Below are 25,076 nucleotides of genomic sequence, written 5' to 3' on the forward strand. Positions count from 1 at the left end.
AAACCTGCCAATATACCTGTTAAAGACAAACAGCTGTCAATACATCTGTTAAAGACAGACAGCTGTCGATACAGCTGTTAAAAAAAGACAGCTGTCTGTGTGTGATGCAGTGAACAGAACAAGTGCTTGTCGATATCTTTTCTGATCAGTTTTATCTTCACCGTGGCGGCTCTGCTCTTTTCATCATTTGATCTGGAGTACAGTGATGTTTGGGTTTTTCGTAGATTTGCTTAAATAGCCACCATCATCAGTGCTCTAATAGACTTCCCTGCAATATTTACAGAATTAAAATGAGAAACCCTAAGAGCAATATTTCAAATTCCACGAAATGAACACACGAAATGCAAGATTTGACCAACAGAAATGGCTATGTGTAAGTAAAAGTGTAAATCCTTAAGAAATAATAGAGAATTGTGATGGTTACCATAAAGTAGATAATTATGTCACTAATGTTTACACAAGAGTTCAGTGCATTAGTAGGTTGCTGTTGTGGGTAGAGCTGCAGCTACAGTGCTTTTAGAGTGAAGCAGGTGAATATGTCTCTGATGGTCTTTATAAAAGTGGTGGAGTCAGAGTATCAGTAGATTATTGTTACTGTGGGTGGCTATTACAGTATATTAAGAGTAATGTAGGTTAATATGTCTTTGATGCATGTATAAGGTGATGATTGTCCAATGTTGTATAGTACAATAATGTGTATTAACTGAGAGTTAACTGTAAGCTACTGTAAATTGCACAGTGCAGAGAAATATATTTGAAGCATCAAAAACACCCACAGATGGAGATGCAGCAGAAACAGACACTCTTCAGAGATGAATTGTTGAGGCATAAAGATGAAGATGATCAGTAAATAGAATTCTTCATCTAAAACTGTCCCAAACCCCTGAACTCTTCAGGGAGAACCAGGCGCGGGTGCTGATGGAGGCTGTCTGCTCAGATCTGTGTGTGAAATGTAATTATGGACTCAGCCATGTGAGCTGGGACACACATCTGCCACAACATCTGTTAGAACACTGCAGCGTTCTTGCACTCTTCCAGACTTTCCATACAGAGTTCCTACAAGAACAGTACAGTCCAACATGGCATGAGATCTATCACAAAGTGGAAATGAAGGGTTGGGTAGTTTAGCAAACTACACCACACATCCTTAAACTTAATGAACTCAGCTATCTTAAGCAGCACTCATTGGGAAGACGGTATAACTTCTTTAGGAATGCATGCAACCAAGAGAAGTTGCCAAAAGCCACGTATAAGCTAAATGTCTATAAAGGTCCCCAACACTGTGGAGAAGTAGAACTGTGTTCCCTGGGGGAACAGAGATCCATTCAGTTAGAGAGGTGATTGTCATCAGAACCAATAATCCATTGCCATTATGTCCTCACATCATCTAGTGTAAAGCCTTCCAGAAGAGACTGTTGCTACAGCAAAGAGGAACAAACTGTTGATTAATTCCCTTCAGAATAAGAGTTTAGAGTAAGAGTTGGATAAGCGGGTGTCCACATACTTTTGTATATTCCATCTTTTTCCTTTTTTTCTTTCAGTGCATTGAGTTATTGTGAAGTGATGGACTACCTTCGGCTGTGAGCAATCAGAGAGATAGTGTGTGTGTGCACATGCACACACACACAAACACACACACTTTGACACAACAGAACAAAGCACTCAGAATTATTTGTGGAAATTAAATCTCAGTAGGAGAGGCCTGTCTCTGCGACTTTGACTTTACCCACTCAGTGGAATTAAAGGACGTTTATTTTAGGAGAAAATGCTGCGTTTGGGACAAGGCCCTGGTTCTGAGAGCCAGGGAATGGGCGTCCAATGAAGAGAGAGAGAAAACACAAACAAATCATACCACAGAGCATTCCTCATTTTAAAGCATTTTTAAAATTTTAATGATCATTTCTTATGTACCCCCCCCACACACACAAACACTCCGAGAACAGTAATTAGTAATTCAGCATGTTCATTATGACAAAACACAGAATAAGCCACAGAATTTTAAAGCGTATACACGGGCAGACACAATGTTTTACTGATATCCATTTTTGGGTTACACAATGTTTCCAGCTTTGGAGTAAAGCCGTCCAAACTTATCGAAGACCTGGCATGTGGTGAAGACAGTCTTAAATGGCTGGAAAAGCAGAAAATATTTGGACATTAGAACTTTTGGAAAGTATATACAGAACAATATGTCACAACTGTACAATTTGGAAAGTGAGAATACATAGGCAAAAGTCATGTTTTATTTATATTATACGTTTTACTCCACTGTGCTAGCTGAATTTGTCAGCAAAATACATGTGTTTAAGGTAAACTTGTGTGTAAACTTTTGCACACAGAGCACACAAGCCTGTCATCTTCATCATCATTGCTCTAATAATTTGTAGCTAATGACTGATGCTGTACCACAACATGAATCCTGACCTGTTTTTGTGCAGCTCTGTGAAAAAGAGAGAAGAAAGAAAAAACCCAGGTGTCAAGTATTTTTAGCTGAACTGGAGTGGACTGTGGCCTAGTTGCTGTGGTTCTAACAGGACTGAGCTCCTAGATATGACTGCGAGACCATTTTAACATAACTCTTGTCTTATGTTGTCTGGAGTATCAGGGCATTTACCAGAGATGTCATTTCACTGTAGTGTACAGCTGGAGATTTTCCATGTCAGACACCTTCTCAGAGCTAGAAATATTCCACATACTTTAGGCATGGTGAGGCATCCGTGTAGCAATGTCTGTGAGGGAACAGTATGATTCTCTGGAAAATTACCTGCTCTATTCACACATGCACTCACTCAGACATTACTTGAACTTTGTACTAGGTAACTAGAAGTATAAAGTCTGGGTCAAATGTTACAGATGGACAGTTGCATTCACACATAACATTCCAACAGACAAAGTCTGGAAAAATTTGGTTCAAGGTAGATGTGTGAAAGAGGCTGTAGAATAAACCACAGATTATGGTTGCTCCCAACTGTTGAAGAGGTTTAAGCACTGGCCCTAATATTGGGGGATTTCAGATTAAAATCCTGGTGAGGCCTCAGCCATTCAAGCCTTGGGGTTCAGAGCCACTTTCTGTCATGATGTCATTATGTTCTGCTATGATTTATTCCCCAGGTTAAGTTTCTCTGTGTCTTGTCTATTTTTGGTTTTCACGTGTTGTCTTTGTATGTTTTTTCCTATGTGTTCTTTATGGCATCCCTTTCGTGTTCCAGTTTCCTTGTCAAGTGTCTCTTTTAATTGCTTTTCAGGTGTCTGTCAATATCTCATGTTCTTAAGTGTGTGTCTCTAGCTCTACGTTGTTAGTTATTGTCTGTATTAGGCTGTGCGTTTTGCATTGTGTTTGTTGTCTTTTCAGGGGTTATGAAAACTAAGTCCTCCCACTTTTTGCCTTTAATTCTTATTAGACACTCAGGCAGGGTATCATACTTGGTGCCAAAATATTGAAGCTTTCTGTGATTTTCTTCCAAATAATTTAGTTTTTCATCAGCAAAGCTGGAAGTTTCTGGCCACATAATCTTGCTGGTTTGGAACTAAAAAACATGTGATGTCAACAGCCAAAGTGTGGGCTCTGTAAAGTTGTTTACATGTTTCTGCCATTTAACTGCAGCATAAAATGCAGAAATCACAACCACTTTGTGCCATACAAAGATGCAGAAAAAATTGATTGCCCTCAAAGAAAGAAGCAGGTTTTGAAGATGATTGCGTGGATTTTACAAGATTACACAGTGAAATGTCTAGTGGTGTTGTGTTAGCAGCAGCTGAATAAGAGGTGGTGGTTGGTGTCACAGAGAAAGAACAGTCACCTTCATGTTCCTAGGTTAGTGTCAATGTGTGGAATAAGGGAGTCCCAGCTAATAGAGTGGAACTGGAGACAACAAATGACTAGGGAGAAAATATGGCAAATTTTCCAGGTTTAAATTACTTCCATGTTTTTCAGTCGTGTGTAGACCTTTGGTCATATGACATTTTTGTTGACTGTCTAAGCTGATAGTAAACGACCCAGCCCTCTACAGAGAATAATATTGTATGTTGTGAGAATAATGTAGAATAATATATATTTGTATCCAGTTGATACAGTGAATTATATAATTTAAGGTTTACATTTTAATTTAAATGATTTGGTAATCTTTTTACAGCAATCTCAGAATGAGAAATACTGGAAATACTGAGTAGATTTAAGATCATTTTACATCATAAGAAGTAATTTTTTCAGCTTTGCTTAAAAGAGTAGGGAGAGATGAAAGAGAGAGAGAGAGAGAGAGAGAGAGAGAGAGAGAGCACAATAGGGAAAAGTGGTTTAATTATATATTTTCTCTCTTTTTTTTAAACACTATAAAAAGCTGGAGTTGAGCAAGGACGTAGTAATGTCAGAGTGTGGGTGCAGGGTGTGTGTGTGTTCTCTCAGGGAGTGTGTGTCACTCAGAGTCCGTCGCTGTGACAATCATCCACTGGAGCCTCCAGACACGCCGTCGCCCACACACACACACACATACACACCACTAATGTGCCCGTGCGCACTCACTCATCTCTCTCTCTCTCTCTCTCTCTCTCTCTCTCACACACACACACACACACACACACACACACAAGACAACCACATCAAGGAAAACACTATTGGACACTGTCTCAGAACCTGCTCCAAATATCTAGACATTTCTGTCAAAGTGTGACTTAATACACTGAGAGTATCACCAAACACTCCTCCTCAGAACTGTCCACAACCAATGAGGCCAGGTCTAATGAGGTTAGTACTAACAAGAATGATGACATCATTAATTTAGCCCTGGACATTAGTCAAGACCATTTTACTGCAATCATATTTGTGAAGTTCCATCTTAGATACAGTAACAGTTTCTACTGTTCAACTTAATTCGAGACCTTTCTACTTATTGTGAGTGTGTTTTTCCCCTGGTGAAAGTGACTAATGCCACTGGCAAAATGTATTCCTAATTTCAAGAAATTACGCTCACATGATCTGCCAACACAATTCGACACTTTGGCCACATAAAATCACTCAAGTAAGAAAAAAACAGGTAAGAAAAAATACATAAATAAACCCATTAATATTTAATATTCTACATCATTCTCAGAGTGAGATTTTGAGAAACATTGGGCTGATTTCATATAATTTCACTTAATGAGACATCTTTTTTTCAGTGTTTTCATTTCTCAGAACAAAAACCATTAGATGGTGTTGGTAAGGTAAACTGTCCTAGGCTTGTTCCAAATGCAGTTTTGTAGAGAGAAGCGTGCTATACACTTAGGACCTGACAGAGTCCTTCTAGATATAAGTGAAATTAATGGAGTCATGCTGATATGGGACAAGGCCGCAGCGTCCAGTCACAGAAAAGTCGATTCTCCTTTATTACCTCATACTGACCTACATTCCACTAAACTGCCTCCTGTTAATTGGTTAAAAAATAAATATAAATATATTTATTGAATGAAAAATAATAATAAAATAAAACAAACAAGCAAAGAAAAAAAAAAAAACCCAAAACACCAGAATGGCTTTATCCCAGAGAAGACGGCTGAGAAAAATATAATTAAACAATCTATATATAAATATATGGTGGAGGATGAGGAAAGCTCCACTGCAGTAAACTGCATCCTATTCAAAACTGTACATTATTAATTCATTCATTGTCTTTAACTGCTTGTCAAGTTCAAGGCCGCAGTGGGTCCGGAGCCTACCCAGAATCACTGGGCACAAGGCAGGAACACACCCTGGAGCCAGTCCTTCACAGGGCAGCACACACTCACACTTACGGACACTTTTTAGTCGCTTCACCCACTTACTAACGTGTTTTTTGGAGCACCTAGAGGAAACCCACGCGGACACAGGGAGAACACACCAAACTCCTCACAGACTGTCATCTGGAGTGGGATTGAACTTACAGCCTCCAGGTCCCCGGAGCAGTGTGACTGCGACGCTACCTGCTGCACCACCATGCTGCCCAAAACTGTACATTAGCAGCTGTTAAAAAAACACTGAGAAACATGCAGCTAATCAACAGGAAAAAATTTTTTCAAAGAGTATCTTGACTGTCACTCCATTTATATGTCCAGATCAAAAAAAGACCAACAATAAACAATGAACTGCGTTCAATGAAAAGTTTTCCAAAAAGATTTATATATTAATTTTTCTAAAGCAAATAATCAAATCCTGAAATAATAAACTTTTCCAAATATTTATAAGAAAATTCTCTGAGAAGAAAAAGAAAATATTTGCTGAAATTCCATAATATTCTGTAATATTGTGTATTCCCGTGGTGAAAGTTGGGAGGAGGCTGAGGGCTGAGGGGAATCTTACAGACACAAAAACAATCAGCAGCAGATTGATAAAACAGAAACTCTTTATGGTGTATGGTAATCAGTCCAGGCCTGAGATGGCAATGCATAATAATCCGGCTTTATTCAGAAGCGATCAAATATGTATTCCACATCCCACACCCCACATCCCAGCCCTGTTTCATCATCACTTTTATTTCTTTATTCATCTCCAGGATGAGGAAGAGATTTTAGTCTGAGCTGAGCATCACAGAAACAAACAAACAATAATAATAATGTTCTATGTGAGGAGTCCATCCCAAACACAACTCATCACACACACACAAACACTCTGAAAGCGCTTTAATTATGGAATATTAAAGTGTCATTAGAGAGAGAGCTTTGACTAATCAATCTCTGCACCTTTAAAAAGAATTATATTCATAAAACAGGCCCAGGAAAAGCAGAACAACATGCCTGAATATTGCTCGTACTTACTCAGGCCTAAGATTATAGGAGTCAGTCATCAACCATCACCCTATGGACACCACCTTTATTCATGCTTAACTGAAAAAAAATCACTTTAATGAAACTAAACTAAAAGGCCACAATGATTATCAGTGTATATTTAAGAACACTGTAACCACTGCACATGGAAGTATTGATGCATTTGTACTGTCCTGCTATTTTTTTACATGAACACAAGTTTTATCTTGTTTTCTTTCTGCTGGTGTTGTGTCCCACCATGCTGACATCCAGCACAAACTAGCCATTTGTAAAATCTCCAAGAATAAAGTTGACATCACGTTTGTTTTTATCCGACTCACAATGGCAGCTGGTAAAATTATGCTGTGGACTTTTGAAGTGGTTCAAACATTTCTTGGACTGGTGGCCAACAGTACTCCAGTGAGGACTCCAGTGGGAGATGGATGGTGCAACAAGGGACTGATCTGTCTGACATGATGAATACACAATGAGTAAACAACCATTAAAGTTACCTCTGCTGTTGTTGGGCATTCCAAAGCCCACGGTTCCCATTAGTGACATTTTTGCAGTGTCACCAGCTTAATTTTGAGGAAAAGCTGTAGTAGTGGGGGGAAAAAAAACAGGTACCAGGTATAAAAAAGTAAGTAGAGCGGCCGCATAGCAACTATTCGTATGAATGTTCTCCCAATATTGCTACATTTATTCCAAATGTTACCAATAGCAATTCCAAAATCTACATTCGTCGAATTGGGTAAAATTTTCTCAAAATTTATATGGCAAAATAAGCGGCCTCGGATAAAATACAATACAATCCAAAGAAGTAAAGCAGAAGGGGGACTTAATCTTCCTGTTCTAAAATACTATTTTTGGGCAGCACAATTAAGATCATTAATCTCTTGGATCCGAAACGACACACACACACGATGGTTGAACATTGAATAAGCAAAGTGTTCTGTGCCATTAAAGATATTACCATTTTAGATATTTCGATAAAGGGTTTGTCATTCTGGACTAGAACCACACTTAACATTTGGAACAAAGTTAGAGTTGCATTTAAGATGCCAAAAGTACTTTAAATTTGAACAAGTATCAGACATATTAAATCATTCACTCCTAATATATTAGATAAAGGTTTTGCAAAATGAACTGATCAGGGGCTTGTGTTTATTCATCAGTTAATTGACACAAACAACCTTATGACGTTTGAACAGCTACGCAGACATTTTCGACTCCAAAAAAATGATTTCTTCAGATATTTACAGCTGCGCTCTTGACTACACACAAGGAATGGGAGTGCTAAACCCTACACCAATAGAGAACTTCATGTAATGGCCCTATTAATAAATTTGAGCTGACCTCCTTTTCTTTCATCTCTATGTTGTTGTAATGTTGGATACCACAATAGTGCCATTTAAACTAGATTTTTCTATCTTGCTTATATTGTGATAATCATACAGAATCTGTTGTAAAATACAATGCTAAGTTTTTTACTTTATTGAGTGTCTGTACAATTTTCTCAAGCTTATTAACTACCCTTTTTGTATAGATCTGAGATTTGCTCTGCTATTAATAAAAATCTAATAAAATTTAAGTTCTAAAAAAAAAAGTAAGTAGAGCCAAAATGTGCAGGTACAATGTTGTTAAAAAGAGCCATTAATGATCCAGAGGTCCACTATTTCATGATGCCCAAACTAGGCTCTTCCTGGAAGTTGCTTTTATTCACACCATTATATCACCTGTTCAAACTGTCTTTAGAGACTTTTTATTTAATATTGTATGTACTGATTTCAGAATGAGTTTTCATTCATTCATTCATTCATTCATTATCTGTAAGCGCTTATCCAATTCAGGGTCGCGGTGGGTCCAGAGCCTACCTGGAATCATTGGGCGCAAGGTGGGAATACACCCTGGAGGAGGTGCCAGTCATTCACAGGGCAACACAGGCACACACACATTCACTCACACCTACGGACACTTTTGAGTCACCAATCCACCTACCAACGTGTGTTTTTGGACTGTGGGAGGAAACCCACGCTGATACGGGGAGAACACACCAACTCTTCACAGACAGTCACCCAGAGCGGGAATCAAACCCACAACCTCCAGGTCCCTGGAGCTGTGTGACTGCGACACTACCTGCTGCACCACCGTGCCGCAGAATGAGGTTTTTATTTAGTATCCTAGGATATTTAGTTTATACAGTAAAAATTTCCTTTTATCCAAGTGGATCTATAAGATCACTGTTTTTATTTAAGTTTCACACTGGCATTTTACTTTTTTCTTTTGGAACTGAGGTTTGTAATGTGAGGACAGTGAATGTGTGTGTGTGTGTGTGTGTAATATATTTTTGTTTTTGTTCATTTTTTTGGGGAGATGGAGGCAGTGTTTTTGTTTTTTATCCAGGTTTCTTGTGTTTTGTTGTTGCTGTGAATGGAGCCTTCAGACTAAATCTGCATCTTGGGCGTGTGTGTTGGTCGTGAGTAATAGGATGCAGATTTGCGTGTTCTAGAGTGTGAGGGCTGTCAGGAGTTCTTTTTGAGGCAGATATCCGTTCCAATGAGGAGAAAGTGAAGAGAAGCTGAAAGATGGCATTGTGTTGTAGAAGCAGTGAAGCAGAAACATTAAAGAGAATCTCAGCTCTTTCTGACATACACTTAAAGCAGAGAAGCATCCCATGTAGCTTATCTTTGATTTCTATATTTACATTGGACACATCAGATTTAGTTTTTTTTTTTTTAAGAAAGAAAGTTAGCTTTAGACTCCTCGGAGATAGTGTAATATAATATCTGTGTAAAAATAAATAAAGAAACTGCCATGTTTTCTGTTCCCAGATTAAAAGAATTCTTGGACCAAATGGCACTGTCTTTAAGATCTCTGTGATTAAAATATTTTATTTATATCAGCCTACAGTTCAAAATTCTAGAAAATTGACCAGTGACCTGGGATTACCAGTTCTAACCTGAAGCTGCAGAAACTGGAACTGTGGCTTATGATCAATAACTGAAATGTCAAGGCAAAATCTTTTAGCATCAAAACTATAAGAAGAAAAAGATCCCTAGTGTCATTGTAGACCATTTCTGTTGGCTTAAGTATTACGAAAAGTTTTGTAGGATAATGTGAAGGCCAAAAAAAGTGCCTTCATAAGGCAAAATATAAAATGAAACCATTGTGATATGTAAAACTTCAGAGTCACATTTTCTGACAAAACAACAACACAAACTGATGTATAAATAAATCCATTATGTCCAAATATATTTGTCTTAATTCAAAAGACATTAACATTAATTAAACACAGCTTTAATCCATATTTCACCTTCTGTTTATCTGATGCTATTTGAGGGCAGACAGATAAAAAAAGGATATACTGGAAAGTGTGGCGTTCACTGCTAAAATGTGAAAGAAGTAAGAGAATTTTTTATAACATGGCAAATGAAAGAGTTTTTTAGGTTTAGTGAATCACCCAGTCTCCTGGTCACTAATGTAATCCTGCTTTTGTGTGTATGTGTGTGTGAGTTTGTGTGTGTGCATGTGAACGGGATGTCCTACTTTTTATTTTACTTATTTATTGCTGGTAATGAATATCATTCAGGTTTAAATGCGGCTCGTTCATCACTCTCATGGTTTTGATGCATTAACCCCACGATGATTAACAAAGCAGCAGCAGAGGATAAATATTCTAAATATTCCCAGGCCTTCCAGCACAATCTTTAAAAAAAAGGAAAGAAAGACATTGCTGTGTTTCTGCGTAGAGAAGAGGGGTAGAGAAGGAAGGGGGGGGGGTGCGGTTTGAAAAAGCAATTACTGAAGCAGCATTAAAACAGCAGCATGAGGGGGGGACGAGGTTCCACGGCAAGAGAGAGATATCAGTTTAAAAGCCTGATTGATGAAAGTGTAATTGGAGGCGAAGGCAAGGCGTTTGAGGCAAGGCTCGGACGCTGCCTCACTTCATCACGCGCCATAATTAGCCTCCACTTCCACGGTGATAACGCAAACATCAAAACACAGGCCCCGGCCAAAGGCCAAGCATCCGGCCTCAACCAAGAGCGTCCTAATATTGCCACAATTACATTGGCACATCCAGCAGCTGAAACTTCACTCAGCATCAGCACCAACCTTTGTCATTGTAGCCATCCAACATCACAGAAAACTAAAAGGTACAACTTTCACAGATACCCCATTAAAACAATTACCAAATTAAAAACCCTTATCTCTACTCAGCAACACCATCAGCCACAGTCATAAGAGAGAGAGAAAGAGAGAAGCGCGAGAGAAATCAGAAATAAATATCAGGACTGTTCATTAGTGACACAGCTCTACTTCATTTCTTTTACTTTTTCAAAATTGAGATAAATCATTGAGCACGATGTTGGGGTTAAGATGTTAATCCCAGGAAATAACAGATCTGAAGGAGGAGTGGAGGAGAGGAATGGAGAAGCAGAAAAGTAGAAGAAGAAAAAAAAAAGAAAAAATGAGTTTAATTTAATCACAAATGCTCCTGAAAATCACCAAATCCATCATTACCTTCCTGTGAGTCAATGTGAAAAAGCAATAAAAGGAAGCAGGAATGATGAGAAGTAAGGAGGAGGGGAAGAAAGTTGGAAGGGATTAGGGTATAGAGAAATGAATGGAAGAAGGGATGACTGGATGAGCGTATAACGGGATGAGAGGCTGAAGACATGAGGGGATGAAGTGAAAATTGGAAAAAGCGATAAGAAGATTAATTAGAATCAGGTGTGTGTAGCTATAACAACTAAATGTTTCCACAGCACATTTTTTAAAGCAGATGACATTTATGTGTTAGCATTATTTTTATGATTATAATTATTATTTTCTTTTTTAGTTTAATGTAAAACTCCAAAAAGCAAAATTTGTATATGTCATGCCCTTAACACAATATTTAGTGTAAGTGTACCCTGCTGTAGCCTCAAATGGGTTCACATCTCGACATCTCTCCAGCATTTGTTGCTTCGGCACTTTTCATCTCTTGTCATATTTGTTTGCTAATTGTTTTGTGTGCAACATTTGTTCCTGTACAGTACTGATACTGTTTGCACAACATTTACAGTACATTTTATCAGCAATGTAAAATGAGTCAAATATACAGGAGAATGTTCAGTTACATGAAAATATTAAAATACAAGACCATTCCACAATTTCTGAAGTCTGGAGAAAGGTAATTTGTTAATGTCCCAAAAAAAGAACACCTTATATCATATCTGATGCTTGTATCATCATAGGTGTGTGTGTGTGTCTGTCTGTCCGTGGGGTTTCAGGTGGGTGGTCTTCCCTGTGTGTATGGATCAGTGATAATCCTCAATGTGACATCGTCAGCTGCATCAATTATGCAAATCACATACACACTCGTTATGCTGAGCCTTCATTACTGTCACTCACACACACAAACACAAGCACACACACACACTCCAGCAAGATGAGTCTCACACTCCTCTACACAGACCTGTATCAAAACTGAGAGTCTGTGGCTTTGCCCTAATCCCTTAGTGTGCTCCCTTGCTCCCTACAGAGGCAGTGTTTAAACCAAAATCAAACATGAAGCAGATTAATGAGTCTCTGTATTTAAAAAGATTTAATTGAGAGATTATTTCCAACTCCTGGTAATGTTACTCTAGTAATAATATTTAAAAACAGGATTTTTACAAAGTATATAAAAGTGTGGATACAAGGCGGGAATACCTCATTCTGTGTATTCTGTAATCAGTGGTTAAAAATCTCTCTACGTAAAGATGCAAAAAAGCTAATTTATATTTATTATAACAATTTATATTTATATAAAACTGACATCCCTCTATGTAGATCAAAATGGGTAACGTCAAATGTTTTGAATGATTTTAACAATGTTTGTAAGTGTATGGTATGTGCTGGAGGGCCCCTGTTTATTTAATCCCAGGAGAAGGCGATTCCGGACAATTTCCCTGGACTCTGCTGGTAAGAGCCAATAAAAAACTCTCATCCATGAACGGCCTTCAGCAAAGACACACTCAATTACCTAATGCCAGGACTTCAGCCTGGGGGGATTCTTCTTCTTCCCCTCATTTCCTTGTGGGTTTTTATTAAATTGCTGTCACATTTGACAAATTTGTGACACAGGTTTGAAACGGGTCCTTTTTTTAGCTGCTGAGTCATGCCGTGTTGGACATATATGAAACGTATACATGTTACAAGCTTTCCCCATTCATTTTTCAACCAGTGACCTGTCTCCTCTGCCTTTATAACATCTCTGACTCCAGACCTGCTTTGCAAAATGATATAAAGAATGAGTAGACAGGTCACAGGTTTGAAAAATGAATGGGAAAAGCTTGTAACATTCAACACTGGCATTGCAGTTGAGGAGATTTCTCCTGAGTGGACAGGTTTTTCCTGAAATATTTGTAGTGTGCTGTATTTGATAATTGGTATATTGTATATTTACCTGTTTCCCCTGGAGTCGACTCCTATCCTCCTCTCTGAAATGCCGTGTTCCGTATGCCATGAGCTGATATGGAGATGTGGTGTGAAGCAGGGGCTTGTATTTTTGGTTCTGATGAGACTTTGAGTGCAGAACAAAACTGTACAAACAAGAGTTTGTTTGAAAAAAAAAACAAAGTCAGCATTTAAACAGGAATTTTCATATATTCACACAGCCAAAAAACAGCCCTTTCCTTTTTTTTAAATCTTCTGAGCAATATATGATTTTCAGTGTTCCCTTTAAAAGAAAACAACAACATTAATTTAACAAGTAATGTACTTATACTTGCTTTACCCAAGACGTGTAGAGATGCCGCCATTTTGAGAAAGAATTAATTGGAGAAATCATACAATAGCATTTACTGAGAGAAAGGGCCCGACCCTAGAGATGGGACCGATGCGATACAATATTGGTATTGGCCCCATATTGATGTAATTAACGTATTGGATATCGGGCAAACACCGCTGATCCACTTACCGATCCATATTCACAGCCGGTGCTGGACCATAAACTCTCCGTCATGCTAACATGAAACACATCACTGATCTGTATTCCAGTACCACAGCTTACCCTGAACCACCAGCAGCTTCAGTCTGTGGCTGCGTGAGCAAACATTAGCTGTTGGCTACAGAAATATCTCAATTTTGTGGAGATTTTTCAGTCTGGAAATGCCAAACAGCAGAACGGTTACATGTAACTTTGTAAAGCCAGCGTACTGAGGGGTGGAACTACCCCAGCATCATATAATACAACCAAATACCACCAGAGAAACTGCAAACTGTACAAATTAGTATCAAAACAGTTAGCATCACAGTTAGAAGGTATGTGGCCCTCTAAAAGAGGCAGAGGAAAAAGAGCTTGGCATCTGAGAGAAACTTATCGAGAAGGTGAAAACAATTTGAAAATGTAAAAAAGATAGCTTGAGAGTGAGATTATAATCAATGCATATGCAATTAATTCTTCTTGCTGTGCTTGTGAGTTTCACATTTACGTGTGCAAAAAGGATATTTACATTTAGCTGTAGGTTATCTCATCACATTGGCCTTTTTAACTAGACTAACTAGCAGCCACCAGCATCCAAAGTGCTCCTTCCATCTGCTCATTTTGTTTCACTTGAAAATATTTGGGTTTAATGTACAGTATAAGTATATGGAGTGATGCACTTTAAGCTGAAAAAGTCATACTGACTCGTGACAGTTGAGCTTACATTCACAACAAATTCATATTATCCATTCCAGTACTTCAAAAAAACAGACATGGAACATTATAATTAAAAACAAAATCATATTTACTTGGTGCTTTTCCATCACCCAGGAGCGGTTAATGTGCTCACTCTTTGGGCACAGATTGCAGTAACTCTCTCAGTGTGAAAGCAGTACAGTGAAGGCATGAGAGAGCATGCACAGTTCACCGGCACATGTGAGCTCTCCTCAGAGGCACATAGGCAATAAAAACAGACTTCTCCCTCTGCCAGGTGAGTTTAAAAAAAAAAAACAGGCTCTTACAGGTCTGGAGCATGGAAAAAAAGTAACTGAGTGAGCCATGGCGAGCAGAAGCGGCAGTAGTCAGCCGTTGCAGTAATTAGCATCTCATTTGAATTTCATGCTCCACCTTAAATGGTGCTGAGGAATATAGTGTTTTAATACTTATAAAGAAATATAACACTGAGAAATGTAAATAAAGTGCTGTGTAAACACCCTAAATTAAAAAGAAACAGTAACTTTAGAAGTTTGGTTTTAAGAAGATTTTAAGTTGGAATTGGTAATCTGAATAAGGAACTGTAGAATAAGATTTTCAGCTCATGCGTTACACAACGTGTAACTGCAGCATCATTTGAGGTGGAACATGATAATCCGCTCTTCCTGTCCCCCAGACGCCCCACAGTTAGTGAAGCAGGAATTTACCTAATGAAGGGAGTTAGAGAAGTAAAAGCAGTATTTCATAGTGAGCCATCACCCCACATCAGCAGGGAGTGGAGTCACTGACCCTAGAGAGCGCTTCTAGGAGAATAACAGTGAGTTCAAAGTCCTGCTCCTATCAGCAGGAGGTAGTGTTCTCCAAATCAGAAAAGTCAGTCCAGAGTTGATTCTTGTTTTGTCTCACTCTGCGTTAGTGTTTTTATGGAAGAAAATGCTTTTTTCTCAGTGGAGAAACATGTGTATAGTAGTGATGTCCTGAATATTTGGTAGTGGAATCCTCCATCTTGCTTAGAGAAAGCTATGTGGGCAGTGACGGTCTCAAACAGTGAAAGTGACAAACAGGGTAGGACTATAAGGCATCCAGAGACTAAAAACAAGGCCTTGAGAACAGCGCAACAGAGCAGTGTGTGACTCAACTCCACTGTATATTTACAATGGAATGAGTTGTTTGATGCTATATAAATGTTGTAAAAATAATTTTTGTTGTAGTTTTTTTGATGGTATAACAAAGAGTGGGATTAATGTGAAATAAGGATGATTATTTTGGCTCTGTAAAAATCTTTCCTGTTTTTTAAGAATGGCTTTAAAAAGAAACAAAATTCAAAAAAGAAGAAAAAAGAAAACACTTTTTAATTGTAAAGAGCATGACTGAACATCAGGGATCAGATTTCCTACTGTGGACATGGTCCATTAAACAGCAGCAGGAGTTACAAAGATTTTGTTGAGTTGTCCTCTGGTCTTTAGTGGAGCAGTATCTCGCAGCTAATGTCAACCACTTTCTCACATGCAGTGGATAAAACACTTAAACACCACCAGCGTCTGTTCATCTCTCCCCTGAAACCACACACACACACTCCAATCCAAATACTAACGGCTTCTTAATCGCCAGCTTCGTCTGTGTGTTTGTTGGGCACTTGTTCAATGCAAATGGCTGTAATTTAGGAGGAATGCCAGATGTTAATTACAGCGAGGTTGGTTTAGTAAATTGCAGCAGGACTCTTGGCCTTGAGGATTAAACCGTCCTCTGGGCTTCAGCACCGGATTGTCAAAAAACAAACAAACAAACAACAACATTGACACTTCATGCCAGTGCTTTGTTGCAATAAAAGTACTGTTTATTCCCACTGCTCCTTTTGTCTGGGCGTGTTTATGATAATATGAACACAGTGCATGTGGGGGATGTGTTCGTTTTAAAGCAATAAAAACATTGATGTGGAGAGGGTTCTAATAACAGCTCCATCTGCCATCAGACATTTCATACCCAGCTTTTAGAAACAGGGAACCTGTCAACATCAGCATCGTCTCTGAGCAGAGGAAAAAAAGAAAAAAAAATCCTGGTAGCTCCTTGTAAAATTTAAGCTTTCAGGAAACTTATGTAAAAGCCTGTTTTTTTATGCCATTTTTTAATTAAGTGCAAGATACGGCACAAGAAAATTATTTAATGATTCATTTAAGGCAAAAGAGTGCAAAAAAGTTATTTCTATCCTACCTAAAACACCTGTAGAAATGAGGCCACTGTTTACTGGAAAAGTATGAACAAATAATAAATTAATAACACTCAACAGTTCAACTAATAAGGAAATAGAAAAAAATTTAAAATCAAAACGGAGCTGGCCCTTTAAATAATGATTCAATCTCTCTCTCTCTCTCTCTCTCTCTCTCTCACACACACACACACACACACACACACACACACACACACACACACACACACACACACGTGCGCTTTGGGCCCTGGGAGACAAGGCTCCTGAAAGACAGATTACAGCACATGCTGAGCTAATGTTGGCGAGGGACGACATGGCGGAGCAGAAATTAATGTGGCCCCAACGTCCCAGAATGCACTTCTCTCCGGCTGCTTCACTCTCTGCTCTCATTGCGTCTGAATGGCATTTTAATAGAACACTTTTTATTCATTCAGAGCCATTAAACAGAGTCTGACTCCTCACTGGGGAACATCAGCAGAGCGGACCACTGACCAGTCTAAACACAGCAAGAGAGAGAGAGAGAGAGAGAGAGAGAGAGAGAAAATACTGCGAGAATATATAGAGTGAAATATTAAGTGTTTATGAATTAATTTATTATTATGATTATCATTTTATTTGTAAACAATTTCCAGAGAAGTTGGGTTTATTGCAAAATGCAGTAATATAAAGAATTATTTAACTGACAAAAATACAAAAAATAAATAAATAAATAAATAATATCAATAAAAATCCACTGTTTTTCCCTGACTAGTTTTATTGTTCTTTTGGAAATATAAATAAGTTTAACACTATTTAGTGTTACATCACCATTATTTTAACTGAATCTATGATTTGGGAATTAAAGACAAATTGTTGCACATTCTTTGTTGCACATCTTTTCATAACATTCTAGACATAAAAATACATATTTAATATAATTTCAGAGCAAGCTGGCCAGTGAAGCATGCTCATTCTGTGTTATTAAGCCACACTTTTGGAGCACATGCACAAAGAAAACAGTCATTGTCTGGCTGAAATAACAGTGGACTTTGCAGGAAAATAAGCCGGCCTGATGTCAGCATATGACTTTCTAATATCTCAATATATGCCTTTACTACAGTGTTACCTCCATATATGCCCCATGCTCTGGCCACTGATGCATTATAATACAATGACACATTTTGGCTTTTGCACCTTTTATTGATAACAGTCTGGATGGTACCAGCCATCTTTGGCACAGAGAACTCTACTCCCATTTGTTTTCCAAAGCAAGATCTTTTAGACCATCTGGAATGAGCCTGGGCCCAGTGAACTCAGCTGTGGTTCACCATACATTTGGTGCATGTCTTTCTTGTTGCATAATAGAATTTAATGTTGTACTTTTTGATGCATCATTGAACTGTCTTAAGAGTCTGTTTTTCTGAACTAGCCCCAGCCCCATGTGGCTATATTTATCACAACAGCATTATGGTTTCTCATGCAATTATATCATACACATTCAACAGTGGTTTCTGCCCTTTCCTTACATGGACTTAGATTCCTCATTATGTAAGGTAGAAGGTAAAAGACCTACATTCTTTGTTATTTTGCATTGGGAAATCTCCTTTTTGAACTTTTTGATCATTTTTCCCCACAAAGTTTGTCACAAATTGGTGAGGTGTGATTCATCTCTACATACAAATAATGAGCATTTTTGGGATGCTCCTTTGAGACCTTTTATATTAACCTTATACGCTTATTAAGCTTATAGTTGAATACTTCAGAATGGTGTAACATCAATATTCTATAAACATTTTACCTTTATTTTGCCCTGTCCTAAATGTTTGGGTGGGTTTCAGGCATCAAATTCTAGATCATATTTGGTATTTTAAATTTACAGTTACAAATTATATATTAAAAAAATAAGTTCAAATAGTTAGTGGGGCAATTATTGGAAAATTATTTTGTACCTTTGTCAATTAAATAATGTTTTTATGGAAAACGAAATTGTAATATTAATAATATAAAATGACAAAATAATATTTTTCATTCATCATGTTCATAGTCATTTTGTTTTGTAAAATGATTATTTGACATTTTACATTAATACATTATCGTATTTTATGCAATCCACACTGACTAAACATATTTTATTTTCCAATCATACTAACATTCATGGCAGCACAGAAGAGTAAACAGATGTGTGTAACATTACTTTAATAATAATGTAAGTATAGAAGTGATTACAGAAAAAAAAGCTAATCTAGGAGTCTCAAACAAACCAGTTTAGTTTAGACATCAAAGTAAAATGGCTTTGATGGCTTATAAGCATTGAATATTTTCAGTGAGATAATTTCAATCTAATCCATCCATTATTATCCTCTTCAGAGGAAAATTCAGAGTGGAAACTAAGCTGATGGTGCAGTAAAAAGGAGAGGCAACTTTCTGTTTTCTCTTTGAAAGATTCTAGAGGAATGATTGAGAAAACACTGAGCCGGATGCTGGTCAGAGGCAAAGTAACCCTGAGACGTTACATGTTTAATGCGATTTTCACAGTAAAAGCCTATGGTTTGTATCTGGTTCTGAGCGTCCAGTGTTAATATGGTTTAGTTAATTTTCTGTTTAAAGTTGGCGCAGAGAAAGGAGGCGTCCTTGTTAATAAACTCTGCACATGCAGCTCTAATTGAAACAAATGGAAGAGCCTTTCAATGTGAGATGCTGCTGTTAAAGTAATATTGTTATAAAATGTTATTATGATAATCCGCTGTAATAATTATATTCTGTAGAGGCTCTAATAGGGTTTGGATGGGGATGAGTTGCAAGTGCGGAGGGACGTTAATTGCTGTGTTTTAATCAGAAGTGTTTTTCTTGTTAACTTGTTTTAAGTTATAACTTGTTTAGACCCAACGCCACCATCTGGTTTAAAGTTTTAGAGGATAAAAATTAAAATGATAGAATAAAAATTAGAATGTGGAATTTTTCTTGCCTCTAAGGCAAAGAGGACTGAGTCATTTTAGTTATGTTCTCAATTACAAAATGTGAAAATTAAACTGTACTGATGAGAGAATTTATGTCAGTTTAATTTGAATAAATTAAGAGAAGCCACTTCAGGTTGGTAAAATGATTTATCCCAATGATTTGTACATAGAGCAAAGTGGAGGTTTGATTCAAACAAGGACCAATAAAACTGTTCATGCACTCCAGCTGACATTTCATTAAACGAACGACATACAAACACTGAGGTCATTGAGGTGTAGCTTTGTGGGTGAGTTAAGAATATTCCTGTAGGTTTCAGTAAAATCTAAAAATGCAGAAACCACTTATCTCCTGCTGTCAGAAAATTCTCAAATAAATGTCCCCGTACACATAGTTAGAAAATATGAATAAATAAAGCATATAAAGCAATAATGAAAGGTGAACAGTGAAAATAAGTTATTGTGCTTGTGTGTGTGTATCTTACGGGTGGTCTATTAAGTGAGTCCCCCGCTCTCTGTCCAGTATTTGCTGCCGTACGTGCTCCATGTTGGTGATGGATGTGTCAGAGCGAAGAGTGGGCTCCAGGGGGCGGAGCTTCTGCTGCTGCACCTCAAGGGCTGGCCGGAACGGGCCCTGGTTAACAGGGGAATGGGGAAAAAGGGAGAATTGGGAGAACGGAGAAATGGGATCAATGTGGGAACAAGAAATGGAGGGAGCCATGGAATGGAGAGATGGGCAGAACCAGGGGAGACAGGTAACAGGGGAAACATGGTAAAAAGAGAAATTGAGAGAATAGGGGAAGAGGAAATCGAGAAAAAAGGTGAACTGGAGAAATGGCAGGAACAGAGAAGAAGATGGGTAATGAAGAAATGGGAAGAACAGCAAGAAATGGGAAATGGTTAAGGAGAATGTGTGGGATAAGGTAATTGGTTTTTGCCTACGACTGCCTGATTATTGCTGACTGACCACCACAACTCATACCAAAAACATCAGACGGCACTCCAACACTTCAGAGAATGCAGTTCCACTGCTACAAAGCCCAGTGATTGTGGGCTTCATATACCTGTGGCAGAATACTGGCATTGGGCATTGTGACCATGGAAATATGTGGAGATGCTTCAGAACATTTAATTTTTTTAAAGTGATTTTCTATAGTGATTATAAAGACTGTGCCCACAATAGATGCAGCTAACAGTAACTTTACAAAACATAGCATAAGTTGTTGTGTATAAAAACACGTGAAGGACTCAGTAGCAGACAGTCAGCAATTTTACTGTGTCCAATTCCCTGCTGACCAAAACTACCTCACTGTGAAGTGGGTGTGTGTATGTGTGTGTGTTTGTGTGTGCTCAGATGTTGTTGCTTTGTTTCTTAATGTGACCTTCAGACATTGCTGTTTTTAATTCATGCTGCTGTTAACACTGCCCTTGATCTTTATCATCGTCCAGATCAGAACCCAGCACTGACCAATCCCCTCGCTTGCCCAAACACCAACATAATCAATCTATCACTACCCGATGATTATCAGAGAGAGAGAGAGAGAGAGAGAGAGTAAAACGTAGATAAATAATGCATCTTCATCTACTGCTCATTGTATATAAGGGGTCTCTTTATTTTGCTTCAATAATCCTTCACTCTAAACAGAGGTAAAGAAGTGGAGCTCTAATAAAAAGAAATGACTCATGCCTCATTTCTGCTCGTTTATATTTTACATTAACACAGACCAATGAGAAACAGCGACCATAAATTCACAGTGCGTAAGTAACACAGATGGAGAGTGTGTGCATATGTGTTTGTGTTTGCATGTGTGTGATCAGCCTGGGATTAGTTTAAAGAGAGGGTATTTATCAGTGTGTGTTTGTGTTTCAGTGTGTGTTCCATCTCTCTCAGCCTCTTGATGAAACTCAGAAAATAAAAGGGAGCTAGAGTTGACAGGCGTTCTTATCACTGCTTATCTTTCTGTCTAAATACTTTGGAAGGATCCTGTTGGGAGTGTGTGTAGGGGGTGTGTGGATAGAGGGAGGACCAGCTTAATGATGTCATTCTTCTTCACAGAGAGTTTTCAGAAGTTGTAAATCTCAGTTTTAATCCTTGTTATCACAGAATCTCCTTTGATAAGTGTCATTACACTCTGTTCTCGATTTCACATTTGTTTAATTAACAAGCCAGCGATCACCAACACTCAACACAAAGAGTGTGAACTTAAATCTGACAACACAGAGACAAATAACTGAATGTGTGTATGTGTGAGTGTGTTTAACCCTGTGAAGGACTGGCGCCCCCTCCAGGGTGTGTTCATGCCTTGTGTACAGTGATTCCGTGTAGGCTCAGGACCCACTGCAACGCTGAATTGGATAAGTGCTCACAGACAATGAATGAATGAATGAATGAATGAAATAATATACATTTTTTGTTGATATTGCAAGAGAATTTTCACACGTGTTAAATTTATATGTAAATAGTAGGACGTTTTACCTGTGGGGTCTTGTGAATGGGAGGAAGTTTGTCTTCACTCTTCAGGAATCTGGGGGACTGTAACATATGTCTTGTTTCTTTGGGAGCAGACATGATACGAACTGGTTTAACCTTCCTCAACCTCAGCTCCATCTCATCAGGCTCTGGACGGAATGGAGAGTTGAACACTCCTGGACACTGGTGTAGAAATGAAATGTGGAAAAAAATACATTTATTTAAGCGAAATATCAAAGAAAGTTTAACACAATCTGGGGTTTTACTCCAGAATACTTCAATTCTTTACAATTCTTCATTCAGTTTCTGGTCGGTCCTCTGTTTTGAGAAACACCAGAAGCTTTTCTACTTTTGTGTCTATTTCCCTTTCTTAGGCTTCTCTACAGTTCCCCTTTCTTTCAGACCCATATTGCTGAGCTGTTCTTCTCACAGTCTAAGGATACACACACACACACACGAAACTGGACCTTGTTTCCTTGATTTTTTTTTAATCCTGAAATAGATGAAAGCTTATCTAGCTTTTCTCTATCATAATCTTTTGGAAATCCAGATTTTCACAGAAGAAAACACATACTTTGACCTTGCCCAATCAAATTGAATTGTAATGAAATAGTTCTAAAATATATTAAAATGTATTTTAGGTTCTTTTTTATTTATTCTGATACTATTTCTATTACTGTTTTTAAAACCTTCCCTAAATAATTGTATCCAATATACAAAAACGGCACACTTCATAATATTAGCACTCCGTGGCCTTGGAGACAGAGGCATCCACCTGCATCTTTCACATCTTTCTCTTCATTCTCCAGGCTTTTCATCTTTCTTTCTTTTTTCTCATCTCTCTATCTCTGAACTCCTCCTCTTCTCGGAAATGCATGTGAAATTCGCTGCAGAAACGCATGCAGCAGAAATGAACCTGTTTTTAATCACTGAACCTCAGCGAAACAATTACACTCATCACCTCCTCCGGCGGACACAGATCTATCACTCTCTTTTTCTGTCACATCTCTTACTCCCAGCATTCCCAACTTCAAACAGTCTCTGTTTCTTTCTGGAACAAGGGAACTCTGACAAGAAGGTGTAGCATTGCTTCAGTCCATTGATGGAATTTCCAGGGGGAAATATATAATGAATGCAATATATATTATAATACAATACAATATAACATAATACTAGATATAATTCAGCCATACAATGTGATTATTTCTTCTTATTATTATTTTCCATAATGTAAAACTCATACGATAAAAATGATTAAATGCAGTTCCTGAATTAACCAGATTATTTTTCATAGAGAGGGTCTCCCATGTAAACAGGTTCAGTACAGAATCTCTGATACATTCAGGTCATTAGGTGTTAGTATATTTAATGTTTAATAACATGAAGAAGAATCGGTGGACAGAATGGCCCTCTAAATTTCATAAAAATTCGGCACTAAAACATAAAAAAGTGAATAGAAAAGCATGTTTTTATGAATAAAAATTGTTTATTAATATTAAGTAGACAGAACACATCTGTGATTTCTTATCAGAAAAAGCTGCCTGCAACAAATATTGTGCATTATGTTTATTAATAAAATTGATCCGTGTAAAAATGCGATAATGTTTTGCAGTTGCTTTTACAGCTAGTACCTGCCATGACAGACATTTTTACTGCACAGTGCTGCTGGCTCGAGCTCGGCTTTTAAAGGCAACGTGAGCAGTTAATCTGATTGGAAATTGTGATGGCACACCCTACCACACCTGGTGATCATGTATTCAGTCTAAACTGTAATTGCACCATTCTGCACCTTATTAGACTACTGCGGTCATTAAAACAGCAAACATTCATGTCATGCCTACACCTGCCTGTGCTAAAGTCATTTTACAAAAAAACAGAGCCCTTAAGGCAGCCCAGTAACTAACTACATTAATTAAAAAAAAACAAAAATTCAAAAATTAAGAATATGGTAGTACTTCAGTACCTATCCTGATAGATGCTATATGTTCCTAGAAGCCCCACTAACCACAGCAAACTCAGGGATCAGGACATAAGGAGCATAAACAGCTCATAAATATCTCATAGAGTTTTAGTACAAAATTATGAGGCATCTTGCTTTCACTCCTTTTTTACCACAGTAACAGTAATTTTCCTGGAGGGAGAAAAAACCCAGAGTGTAATGTGTTATAACCTGCTAATGAGGTTTCATTAAAGCTGTTATTTTCATCTCATGATGTGTTTTTTGTGGAACATCCTGATGGGGGGTATTCTCCAAACTCCAAACTCTCCTCAGAGTCGGAGAAGAGCGATGAGCTTGACCCTCGAACCGAGAAACTACATCTATGTCACAGCAGCCACTTTGGTCCAGCAGAATTCTCTCTGTTAACGATGAACCGTGGGAGAGCCATCCATTTCCTCCAGACAAGGTCAGAGAACAGGAAGTTTCAGAGAGAGAGAGAGAAAGAGAGAGAGAGAGAGAGAGAGAGAGAGAGAAAGAAAGAGTAGAGAACAGAGGGAGAGAAAAAGAGGGAGGAGCAAAAAGAGCAATATAAGATGAATAGAACAGAGTTAGAGAAAGAGAAAGAGAAAAAAGAGAGAGATAGGGAGCAAGAGACTTTAAAGCCTTTGTTAGTACCTCTCAATTTAAACCTATGACCTTTTTTTCATAGTGTGATCTTCTCTGAATAATGTGAACATCTGTTTGTGCTTGGTATAACGTATTGTGTTCATAAATGTCTCTCTCAGCAGCAGCCCTCATCACTTCTTTCTTGTAACTGTTTACAGCAAAAACAATAAACTGAAATGTAGTGAAAACTGTACTCTAAGGTTAAACCAGTTTTGCATCATTTACCTGATTATATTATTTATTTCATTATTTCTAGCCTAAGACGAAATCTTAAAACCAAGGCTCCACCAGAGGGGTAAAATACCCACAGTATTGGCCTGTGAAGCTCCATACAACACCTTTGGGATGAGTTTGAACAGTGTTTATCATCGAGAACTAATTGTTCAACATCAGTATCTGACTTTACTAATATTTATGTCAATAAATGTCTTTAAATCGTCACA

At 37.9% G+C, this 25,076-nt stretch overlaps 1 protein-coding gene across 4 annotated transcripts in view; it reads right to left on the reverse strand.

The window, feature by feature from the left end:
- spata17 (spermatogenesis associated 17) overlaps nt 1-25,076 on the reverse strand; it is a 52,248-nt gene that overhangs the window by 12,242 nt on the left and 14,930 nt on the right. For 2 of the 4 annotated variants that reach the window (XM_066641393.1, XM_066641400.1), the window contains exons 7-9: nt 22,035-22,211; nt 20,044-20,192; nt 13,184-13,319 (exon numbers count right to left, since the gene is read on the reverse strand). In XM_066641393.1, the coding sequence (XP_066497490.1) occupies nt 13,184-13,319; nt 20,044-20,192; nt 22,035-22,211 (462 nt within the window). Of the gene's footprint in view, nt 1-1,900; nt 2,132-13,183; nt 13,320-16,833; nt 17,122-20,043; nt 20,193-22,034; nt 22,212-25,076 lie in introns of those variants that run through there. The other 2 variants (XM_066641384.1, XM_066641408.1) reach the window with 2 other exon arrangements.

Source organism: Hoplias malabaricus, chromosome 1, assembly GCF_029633855.1.
Source record: "Hoplias malabaricus isolate fHopMal1 chromosome 1, fHopMal1.hap1, whole genome shotgun sequence".
NCBI classification, from domain to species: Eukaryota; Metazoa; Chordata; class Actinopteri; order Characiformes; family Erythrinidae; genus Hoplias; species Hoplias malabaricus.